The sequence below is a fragment of the Gopherus evgoodei genome, chromosome 15 (assembly GCF_007399415.2).
Source record: "Gopherus evgoodei ecotype Sinaloan lineage chromosome 15, rGopEvg1_v1.p, whole genome shotgun sequence".
Taxonomy (NCBI): Eukaryota; Metazoa; Chordata; order Testudines; family Testudinidae; genus Gopherus; species Gopherus evgoodei.
In genome coordinates, this window is record NC_044336.1 from 4,418,320 (window position 1) to 4,430,411 (window position 12,092).

The window sequence follows — 12,092 nt, forward strand, 5'->3', positions numbered from 1 at the left end:
CTTTTGGTTTTGCCCCAGTTGTGAAGTGATTCCCACACAAATTAATTGTAACTTATGGGTAAAAACCTGCTATTTTTCTGCAAAAATTGTGACTTTTCATATGGGGCAAGTATATGAAGATTTGCTGTTTGTTACTGGGGTGAAATTTCACCATTTAAAAATGTGTTAATTGGCAATGTAATTAACTGAGAATCCAACCTTGGCAAATTAAGAAGTTCTCACTGTGGAATGCTCATTCCATCAAGGTGCCACCCACCATGCTCCAAGCTTCTTGGTCAAACCTTGGTTTGGTGGTGAAAGGAGGAGGACTTTTTTTGACTGTGCCCCATATAGAATTACAGCCTCCCTTTGATGTCTTGGGAATGCTGCAGGAGTCTTCTTGGGGCCAGAAAGCATGTGCAGTATAGCCCAGCAGGTGTGCACAAATGCTGAGACTGTATGGCATATAATTTGGCATAAATAGATAGAGTTTCATGGGGACAGTGAAAAGCAGCTGTCTGACTTCAGGACTATCTGCCTGCCAGATTTCAGTGTCCTACTCCTAATTGCTGAGGTAGAAATGTTCAAATAATGGTTCAACCATGCCAGCTGTAATGATGTGGGATAGAACTCTCAGAACAGTCCAGGATCCCAAGTCCCTATTTCAAAAGCAACTTAAACATTTAGGAGCCTAAGTCCCATTGGTTTCAAAGAAATGTAGTGTACAGCTACACTTTGAGCTGGGGATGTCGTTCCCAGCTCAAGGAGACATACCAGCACATGCTAAAATAGGAGCGTAGCCATAGCTGCGCGAGTGATGGGAGAAGGGTGACCAGATAGTAAATGTGAAAAATCGGGACAGGGGGTTAGGGGTAATAGGAGCCTATATAAGAAAAAGACCCCAAAATCGGGACATCTGGTCTTCCTAGGTGGAAGGTACTAGCTGAGTGCATGCCTACCTAGCACTTCTGATGGGATTGTTCTCAGGGAGGCTAGCTCATCCCACTGGTCACACTGTTGTGGCTACTCTGCTGTTTTTGCTCATTCAGAACTAGTGCATGTAAGTCTACTTAGGCTGGGAATTATACCCCCAGCTCAAAGTGCAGACATACTCATAGGCTCCTAAGTGCCCCAGAGCCAGATTTTGATAGGTATTAGGTGCCTAAAGATGCAGATGAGCACCTAGGGGGATTGTCAATAGTGACATCGATGGTAGTTAAACACCCAACATCCTTAGGCATTTTTGAAAATCCTACCAGGCACCGATCTGCAGCTTTGAAAATCTGGTGCTGAGGCACTTTTGAAAATGAGACTTAGTCTCCTAAATCACTCAGGTACTTTTGAAAATCTAACCTGAAATCTTTGACTTTCTGATTTGCATTTTCCCCAGTTTCCTCATGCATGTATTTACTGATTTGGTCTTTGTGGCGATGCTGTGGGATATTTTTCTTAAAATGCATTCATATTTCTGAGTTGTGAAGTAGGTTTATCATTCATTCAGACCTGCCTGTGTGGCTGGCTGGCAGATGCCTGATGAATGTTGTCTCTGTTAGGTATCAGGAGAAGCTCTATAAGGATTGGTCTCAGACAGTGTCCGAAAAATCACAGTACAACCTCACCCAGCCAGTTATCAGACGAGATCCAGAGACCAAGCTGATCACAGTTAATTTTGATCCACAGGTAAAACATGAAGATAATTAATCTCACTGCAAGACTCTTCCTTGATATGCAAATTGTACCCTGTCACATGACTGTATTTCACTGCGGCTATTCTGGGCTCAAGACAATTTAAGAAAGTGTGTTGGACCCACTCTGCTAAAAGTGCATTCTCAGCACCATGCAGCATATTCCCTGACAGACAACTTGGATTTACGCTCCTCCTCCTGGGCCATGTCTCCTGTTAAATATCATATTCAGAGTGAAACCATCCAGTGGAAATTCCTGTGTGCCTCACACACAAATCCTAATTCAGCTGCTTTGGAGCCTGCATGCTTTATATTCTAAGGGCTGGTCCATGCTGGGGGGAGGGGGGGAAATCGATCTTAGATACGCAACTTCAGCTATGTGAATAACGTAGCTGAAGTCGAATATCTAAGATCGGATTACTCACCCGTCCACACCGTGCGGGATCGATGTTCGCGGCTCTCCATGTCAATTCCGGAACTCCGTTGGGGTTGATGGAGTTCCAGAATCGATATAAGCGCGCTCGGGGATCGATATATCGCGTCTAGATTAGACGTGATATATCGATCCTCGAGCAATCGATTTTAACCCACCGATACGGCAGGTAGTCTGGACGTGGCCTAAGAACTCACTGTCCCTGTGTTAGGGTGATCTGTTTCTTCAATGGTACAAAACAGGATATAACTTTGGGGATGAATTCAACAGAAAATCCAGGCAGGGTCCATGAAGCACAAAAAGGGGCTCTGGCTCTGATGTATTTTTAGTTGGGGGTAGGGGAAAGAGGATTTTGTTTACAGGGAGGACTGAGTTTGTATTGAATCTGGCCATGTGGCTAAGCAGAGGTTTTGAGTTGTGCTCCCTCTGTACATTCACAGTTGTATCTGCTTGTAAAAAAACTGAGTTGATGTTTGACAAGGAAAAAGCCAGCATGGCTTTCAGGGGCTGTAAAGAATTTGCTGGGATGGCAGCTAGAAAAAAAACATTGTTCTTGAAGCACATTTTTTAGAGATTGGTGGGAGACATTCAGCATGGTGCTTTGTGGGTCACTTGTCAGAGAAGAGCTCCCATATAAATAAAAAGCCACCCCAAAATTATTGCTTTTGAAAACTATAAAATGTTCAGAATTAGAAAAGTGGCAGCTAACCAAGAGAAGGTGAATGTTTCAGTCCCCAGAATGCAGTTCTGTAGGTGTCATCAGAAGAAACAATGAATCCATAGAGTCCACTCATCACTAGGGTGCCTCCTTCTGGCCGCTCTGGGGATTAATTTTTTCCAGGTGCTGCACCCCCTTTGCAGTCTGTTCACCTGTCCTGTCTAGCTCTGTGGCCCCTCTCGCTCCAGGAGCTGCAACTTCTTCGTTACTCTGCCCTCTGGCCAGGTCACTATGGTCCTCCCCTTTTGGGGTATCAAAGTTGTCCTGGGCAAACTGTCCCAGGCAGTTGGCTCTCCACTGTCTGGTCTGCACCACTTCCCCGGTGGCTGGCAGGGGAACCAGGGCCTGCCCTCTACTCCAGGTTCCAGCTCAGGGGCCCTCTAGTCAGCAGCAAAAGTCTATTCTATCCTGACCCTTACTGGCTTTTCCTTGAGCCTTGCCATAACTTCTGGCTCTTTCCCCTTCTCTGAATTTGCCAGTCACACAACTGCCTCCTCCTAGGGAGAACTGTAGGCTACTTGCCTCTATTGCTCCAAATACATCTCCCTTCTTCCAGTGAATGACTCCAGACTACTCTGCAGCCTCCTGCTGCCCTCAGCTCCTGGGCTTTATATAGGCCTCTCCTCTTTCTGTCTAGCTGAGCCTCCTTTTAATCAATCCCTGCTCCCTGGCTCCTCCTCCAAGTGCAGCCTGGGCAATTAATTGGCCCACCTGGCCACCTTAACCCCTTCAGGCCCTGTGTAGAGGTGGACACCCCATCACAATGAGTCTCTTTGTACTGATTGTTTTCTAGCTGATTTCAGTGCTCAGGGAAGTGAGTTATCTGAAGGCAAACCAGGTGGAGAGCATCCCTGAGACAGCAGCAGAAATCTACTCCTCCAAGGAGTTGTACCGGCAGCTGGTGGCTAACTTGGATCTGATGGTAAATGCGTACAATAAGATCCTGAGGACAGTCCTTGAGATAGAATACCCTCTGGTAAAGAGGCAACTGCAGGATATTGACTCCAGGCTGAAAGAGGCAGAAGAGACACTGAACTGGAAGACAGAAGGTAAGTCCACAAACCCACTGATTGGGGAGATGCAGGTGAGTCCTGCAGACTGCCCTCCTGCTCCTCAGCTGGGATTCTGAGGTCAGATGTGTTCATGGACATGTGCTCACCTTCCTCCACTATGACCATCCGTTCCCTTCTTGGGCACCATGACTTCTGGAGGAGGAGGAGGAGCTGGAACTGATCTAGAGACTGATAGATTTGTGTTTAAGGACATTTAAAAGCTCTTGAGAAAAGCAGTGTTACTATTGGAGGAGGTCCGTTTTATGGGCGGTTGTCACTGACCTCTTTAATTTGCTAAATATAAAGCAGTTTGGTGGCTGAAACACAAGAAAAGCAAGACCCTGCTGTATTCTCTCCCCAGTTCTGATAACCATGGATATGGGGAGGTGCTGCTTTCGGGGATACCAGAATGGTGGTTTCTGGGGCAGTTGGTCACTCTCCCAGTGGTGGTCTGACACCAGAAAGGAAAGTGATCGAACCCCTCTAGAGCCAGGAAAGCCTGTGCACCGCTGATTCCTGATTATTCCCAGGAAAGGTCACTGCAGCAAATAGATTTTTTTCTAGAAGAGTGAAATAAAGAGTGTGATTAATAATGCATAGGCTGTTCATATGCACCATTACCTTAGGATGCTTTTACCTGGGTTCTTACTTCATTAATTTTAAGTGCAAATAGAACAGTTTCCTGGTGGTGAATATTCCCATTGAAAATGAAGTGGTGGAAGATGCCCTTTGGTTTCCTTCCAAAAATTCATGGGGTGACCAGAAGCACTTTTGCTCTTATGACTCTGCAAAGCAGAACCACCTTTTGGGGATGATCAGGTGCTGAGAAATTGCCTTGCTTGAGACAGAACATAAAGCCTGGGATGGCTTTTTCCCCATGTCAGCCCCTGAGTCACCTGCCTCTAAATGCAAGTACTTGCTGATGACTGAGATAGAGAAGCCCACATGCTGGGCTGAGCATGTGCTGGTCCATGTGCTGGTGGCAGTCGTGGTGACCAGAGGGCCTCATGGGGCAAATCCAGCCCTACTTCTGGGGCTGTGCAGGATCCCCTGGCAGTGGAACTGGCTCTAGGGTTTCCAGGTGTCTGGTTTTCAACCAGAATACCTGGTCAAAAAGGGACCCTGGTGGCTCTGGTCAGCACCGCTGACTGGCCATTAAAAGTCCGGTTGGCAGCACTGCCAGTGCAGCAGGGCTGGCAGGCTCCCTGCTCGGCTCTGCGCAGCTCCCAGAGGGACGTGCCAGTCGCTTCCGGGAGCCACCTGAGGTAAGCGCCACCCAGAACCTATTCCCCAACACCCTCCCTCACCCAAGCCCCCAGCCTGGAGCCCTCTCCCTCACTCTGAACCCCTCATTTCTGGCCCCACCCCAGAGCCAACATCCCTAGCTCTGAGACCATAACCCTTCCCACAACCCAACCCTTTGCCCCAGCCCAGAGCGCCCTCCCAAACGCCAAACCCCTTGACCCCAGCCCAGAGCCCGCTCCTGTACCCTGAACCCCTCATTTCTGGCCTCACCCTGGAGCCCGCAATCTCAGCCTGGAGCCCGCACCCCTTTCCACACCGAAACCCTCTGTTTCAGCTTGGATCTCCCTCCCATACTCCAAATCCCTCATCCCCCCAAGCCCAGAGCCCCCTCCTGCACCACAAACCTATCATCCCTGGCCCCTCCCCAGAGCCTGCAGCCCCAGCTGGAGCCCTCACCCCCTACCGCACCTCAACCCACTGCCTCATGCCAGAGCCTTCTCCCACACTCTGAACCCCTTGGCTCCAGCCTGGAGCCCCCTCCTCCACCCCAAGCCCTTCATCCCCAGTCCCACTCCAGAGCCCACACTCCCAGCCAGAGCCCTCAACCCCTCTCACACACCAGCTCCAGCCTGGTGAAAAAGAGTGAGTGAGGGTGGGAGAGCCAGTGACGGAGGGAGGGGGATGGAATGAGTGAGGGTGGGGCCTCGGAGAAGGAATGGGGCAGGGGCGGGGCCTTGGGGTAGGGGGTGGGCAAGGGTGTTCAGTTTTCTGTGATTAGAAAGTTGGCAATCCTAACTGGCTTCTCTATGCGAGGGATGGGAGAGGGGAGAATTTTGAGGGGCTGTGATGTGTGCAGGAGGGAGCACAGCAAGAGTGAGCCTGGGGAGGGGCAATGTCGGGGTAGGAGAACCATTGTTTAGCCTCTTCTCCCCTGTACATCTGTCCTGGCCTCATGGCTCTGGGGTTTGCCCTGTCTTTGATACTTCAGTGACACCCTGCACACAGAAGATACTCTGTCCCACATGCCTCACTGCTTCTCCAGCAGAGCTCTGGTCAGAGGGGCATTCCCACTCCTGGGAAGCAGGGTCTGGTTGGCTGGAACATGGATAGTGCTGTTAGCAGAAACCAGGGGTAACAGGGTGCCTTTATTGTGAGTTTTTGAGGAGAAAAAAGAATTAAGGAAAGGCCAGGGGAGACCAACGACCCTCTTGCTTGTGACAAGAGGCTTGGTGGTGCCTGGCATTCAGGACTAGCTCTGCCCCACATTGGGACCTATACAGTGGTCATGGGGGACTCGTGTGACCATAAGGGAAATTCAGAAACATTTCCTAACAGAATCCAAACTGAGAATATCGGCAAGCCCAGGTGAATTGCTATGAAAATGCCGAGGCAGTGTCTTGACTAGGAGCACTTCGTTGGTAGAGTGACACCTGTCTATGGCACCAGCTAAGCACTCCTGGAGTGGATGCAGCTTGTATCAGCAAAGCTGCACTTCGACTGCTACTGCTTATTCCAGTGCCCCACATGAAACAAGCTATGCCTGTAAAAGTGCAGCTTCTGCCGGCACAGCTGTGTCTACACTAGGGGCTTCCACCAGCACAGCTGTGTCAGGCAGGGATCACACCTCTTTTCACCCACGTAGCTATGCCGGCAGACATCTGTAGCATTGACAGCCTGAGCAAACCCTCTTTATTTGTTGAAAAGGCCTGTGGGATCACATCTCCACGGTGATCGAGAGCGTTCATGACCTTGAGCGAAGGATCCAGAAAGCCAAGGACAATGTCGAGGAGATTCAAAGCATCATGAGGTCGTGGGTCTCACCAATTTTTGAGAGGAAAGATGGAAAAAGGGAAAATGTGCTCAGTCTGGAGGACCGGCCTGAACGGCTAGAAAAGCGCTACAACCTCATCAAAGAGTCGGGGCTGAGAATCCATGCACTGGTGAAGGTGAAGAGAGTATTGGCATAGCTTTACCATGCTACAGAGCAGATAGAGAATGCTGCTGGGGGCTATTGGTTGTCCATAGAGCCTGCTTCTCTTCCCACTAAGTTTCTAGTATTCATTATTCTGGAGAAAAGTTTGAGTAAAGACCAAAATCCAGAAAGCAGATTAGACCTCTTCACAGATTAGACCTCAGCTGGAGTATTGTGTCCAGTTCTGGGCATCACCTTTCAGGAAAGATGTGGAGAAATTGGAGAATATCCAGAGAAGAGCAACAATAATAATTGAAGATCTAGAAAATATGTTCTGAGAGGGAAGATTGAAACAAATTGGATTTGTTTAGTCTGGAGAAGAGAAGACTGAGAGCGGACAGTTTTCAAGTACAAAAAAATTTGATATAAGGAGGGAGGAGAAAAATTGTTCTCCTTGACCTCTGAGGATAGGACAAGAAGCAGTGGACTTAACTTGCAGCAATGGCAGTTTAGGTTGGACATTAGGAAAAACTTCCTGACTTTCAGGGTGGTTAAGCACTGGAATAAATTGCCTAGGGAGGTTGTGGAATCTGCATCAGTGGAGGTTTTTAAGAGCAGGTTAGAGACACACCTGTCACGAATGGTCTAGATACTACTTAATCCTGCCTTGAGTGCAGGGGACTGGACTAGATGACCACTCGAGGTCCCTTCCAGTCCTACGATTCTATGATGTGGGCCCAGTTCAGGTATATAAATGTGTAAGGGAAGTTTTCAGTGCTAAGCCCCTCTCTTTTCATCACCTCATCATCAGAACATTGAGCCTGTGGCAAGGAATTCCTCTAATGTGCCTGCATCCCTATGATCCTCCTTTGGATGTTTGCTAGGAGTCTTTATATTGGCTGAAATATTCTTTGCTGCTCATAAATCTGTTACAGATTCAAAAGCGGCAGCATTAAAATCAAGGCACTAATAACATGGAGAGGAAGGCACAGAGAATGATATAGCAGGAAAATAGAAAGCATGAAACAAAGGGCCCTTCCCTGAGTAATTCTACTGGAAGTCACCTGTGTCGATTTTAGCTTCCCTTATCTCCCTCTGTAGCAAATGCAGCACCCTGTCTTTGGTCAGGGGGTTTCAAACTTGCACCGCAACCCCTTCTGACAACATCTACTACTATATGACCCCAGGAGGGGGACCAAAGCCTGAGCATGCCTGAGCCTGACTGCCCCAGACGATGAGGCTCAGGCTTCAGCTTCTGCCCCAGGCTCCAGCAAGTCTAACACCAGCTCTGGTGACCCCATTAAAATAGGGTCCTGACACCCATAGTTTGAGAACCGCAGGGTTAGAGAGACAGTGGATGAGGTAATATCTTTTGTAGGATCAACTTCTGTTGATGAGAGAGACAACCTTGCAAGTTACACAGAGCTCTTCTTTAGCTCTGGGAAAGGTACTAGTGTCCTAGCTAAATAAATGGTGGAACCGATTGCTTCGCATAAGTAGTTAGCACATTTTCTAAGAGACCATTCAAGGTGAATTGGCCCATTAACACCTCTGCAGTCATAGGACAAAAAGGGGAGTTAGATTGTTTTAATAAACCATAAATTCAGTGTCTTTATGAAGAGTATGATTCTTACTGTCTAGAAAAGTTATGAATTTAAACTCCTAGGCTCAGCTTGTGAAGGTGCTGTTCAAGTTTCCTGTAAGGATGAGGACTGAGAGGTCAAGTGGAGAGTGATCATTTTGTGAAATGTGTTTGCCCATGGGGGACATAGTGTTTTTGTCTTTTATCATTTTTCTGTGAGAGTTCATTTGACAGTAGAGTGATTGTCTGACTTCACCCATATAGTTATTATTGGGGCATGTAATGCACTGGAGCATGTTGTGATGGGCGTGTGTAGGACCCAGGGATCTTGAAAGGTGTGTCGGGGTGAGGTGGGGTGTGACAGTGCAGTCAGACAGAGCAATCTGAATCACCCCTGTGAGACAGGGCAGTGCTATTAGCCCCATCATGCAGATGGGAACTGCGGTCCAGAGAGACTAAATGATTTATTCAAGGTCACACAAAAGTCTTATATTAGAGGAGGGAACAGAAGCCAGAGTCCTGTATGCTAGGTTAACATCTTCATTGCTAGACCATCTTTCCTATCTGCTCTCTAGCTTTCTAAACACTATCAACCTGCTTAATCTCGCTGTATTAATTTGTATCGTTTTAATAATGGTCCAGTGGGTCATTCTACCATGAGACGAATTCAGTCTGGCTGTGTTTGATGGTGACTTCCATTTTTTTTCAGGAAAACTTGAGTCTGTTTGCCGCAGACCCCACCTCCGAAGTTTGGAAAGCATATGTTGATTATGTGGATGAAATGATCTTGGATGGATTCTTTAATGCTATTGAGTGCTCCCTCAAATACCTCCTGGAAAACACAGGTAACAGAGCTGTCCTTTCTCAGGCCAGGCTGGTTTCCCCTCTCTGCTCTCAGTGAGGTTTCCGTTGCTTGTGTGTAGCCGGAATGTCCTGACCTGCTGTCCATGGCTAGGAGGTGTTTGTCTCTGGGCAGAAGGGAGGCAGTTGGACAAGGAGTGCAGTTTTGCTTTGCAGCAAGAGCAGGCATCATTGTGTGCTAAACTGCCCTGTCAGAGCTCCTGGGAATGACTCCAGGCTGCACTGAGAGTCTTCACATATACGTGGTTTCTATTAGCTACAGGTATGCCGACACTGCCACATAACACCTGCGGCTGGCCCATGTCAGTGACTCAGGGCTCGTGGGGCTCAGGCTGTGGGACTGTAAGATGGCTGAATAACTATTCAGGCTTGGCGTTCAGCCCGAGCAGCTGGCATGGGCCAGCTGCAGGTATTTAATTGCAGTGTAGCGTATCCTTTGTGACCATAAGAGACCCAGCGTGACCGGGCTGTGGCTCACATCTGGAGGAACACAGCACAGAGGGAGGAAGGGTAGTAGCGCTGTGTTGCCTGATTTCTGTTCCACTCTCTCCCTGGAAGCTAGATGCTCCTTTTCTGTCTGCCTCTGTGCTTACAGTGTACATTGGCATCACCATGGGCTGGCTAGTCACAGCAGGTGTTTGAGAAGCCCAATAACGTGTGGAGCCCTCACATAAGCTGAGTGGAGGCAGGTAAATCGGTGGAGCAGATCTGTGCTAACGGGCTCGGGGTGGAGAGCACCACACCAAATATTAACGAGATGATGGACAATGTAATTTAGAGTCCTGACCCCAGCTCTGCTGAGTGGTGCTGGCACCATTAGAGCCTCTCTCCCATCTGCAAAGGACCCAGGCACTGCGTGACACCCCTCTTCCACATCCAGGAGTGGCTCAAGGGCCCAATTTGTGACTGGTCAAATGGAATAAGAGACCTGGCCCACAAGGGGGACTGATCCCAGTCACCCAACCCAGAGCCTGTGCTGCACAGAGATGACACAAGTAAAGTGTATTTCTTCTGCCTGCTATGAACATATGGTGAATTCTGTTCATCTCTTCACAGCGTTTGCCATGCCGGGTACTTACTTCTCTGTGATTAATAAGGGACCATTAGATCATCTTTTCTAACCTCCTGCATAATACAGGCCATTATATTTCACCCAATCACCCTGCATTCAGCCCAGTAACTTGTGTTTGGCTAAAGCATCTCTTACAGCCTGGATCTGAAGAGATGGAGAATCCATCACTTCCCTGGGCGGTTTGTTCCAGTGGTTAATCACCCTTACCGTTAAAATAAGGTGCCTTATTTCTAACTGGACTTTGTCTGGCTTCTGCTTCCAGCCACTGGTTCATGTTCTGCCTTTCTCCGCCTGATTAAAGAGCCCTGAAGTACCTGGTATTTCCTTCCTGGGAGAGCCCTTCTGTACTCTAATGTAGTCACTTCTCAGTTTTCTTTTTGGTAAACTAAACAGTCTGAGCTCTCTGTCTCTCACTGCATGGCATTTTCTTCAGGCCTCAAAGGTGTGTTGTGAAGAAGACACGAGAAGTCATTCTTCTGCTCTACTCTGTGCTGGTTAGGCGTCAACTGGAGTATCGTGTCCAGTTCTGGGCACCGCATTTCAAGAAAGATGTGGAGAAATTGGAGAGGGTCCAGAGAAGAGCAACAAGAATGATTAAAGGTCTTGAGAACATGACCTATGAAGGAAGGCTGAAAGAATTGAGTTTGTTTAGTTTGGAAAAGAGAAGATTGAGAGGGGACATGATAGCAGTTTTCAGGTATCTGAAAGGGTGTCATCAGGAGGAGGGAGAAAACTTGTTCACCTTAGCCTCTAAGGATAGAACAAGAAGCAATGGGCTTAAACTGCAGCAAGGGAGATTTAGGTTGGATATTAGGAAAAAGTTCCTAACTGTCAGGGTAGTTAAACACTGGAATAAATTGCCTAGGGAGGTTGTGGAATCTCCATCTCTGGAGATATTTAGGAGTAGGTTAGGTAAATGTCTTTCAGGGATGGTCTAGACAGTATTTGGTCCTGCCATGAGGGCAGGGGACTGGACTCGATGACCTCTCGAGGTCCCTTCCAGTCCTAGAGTCTATGAATCAAATAATTTATGTGGCTCTTTTCTGCTCCCTCTCCAATTTTTCAACATCCTTTTACAAATGTGGAAACCAGAACCAGATACTGTTTTCCAGTATTTATCTTAACAGTGCCATATGAAGAAGTAAAAATCATCTTCCTACTCCTATGTGCTACTGCCCTGTTTATACATCCAAGGATTGCATGAACTCTTTTTGCAACAGCATCACACTAGGAACTCATGTTCAGTTGCTTGTGCATCATGACCCTGAATCCTTTCAGTGTTACTGTGTTCCAGGATGCAGTTCCCTCATTGAGCAGGGATGGCTGCATTCCTTGTTCCTAGACGTGCAAGCTTGCATTTGGCTGTATTAAAACAGTTTGTTTTAATGGGCCCATTTTTAAAGTGACTCAGATCACTCTGTATTTTTGCACTGTCCACATTATTCTTTACCATATTGCCAGGCTTTGTGTCATCCACACATTTTATTAGCAATGATTTTATGTTTATTTCTGTATTGTTGATGAAAATCTGGAACAGCATCAGGCCTAGTATC

General features: G+C 47.7%; 1 protein-coding gene across 5 annotated transcripts in view; it reads left to right on the plus strand.

Annotated features, from left to right (window-relative positions):
- Positions 1-12,092, plus strand: part of DNAH9 (dynein axonemal heavy chain 9) — a 392,191-nt gene that overhangs the window by 41,926 nt on the left and 338,173 nt on the right. For all 5 annotated transcript variants that reach the window (XM_030534286.1, XM_030534287.1, XM_030534283.1 and 2 more), the window contains 4 exons: positions 1,533-1,659; positions 3,609-3,864; positions 6,817-7,058; positions 9,316-9,451. In XM_030534286.1, coding sequence (XP_030390146.1) covers positions 1,533-1,659; positions 3,609-3,864; positions 6,817-7,058; positions 9,316-9,451 — 761 coding nt within the window. The remainder of the gene's footprint in view (positions 1-1,532; positions 1,660-3,608; positions 3,865-6,816; positions 7,059-9,315; positions 9,452-12,092) is intronic.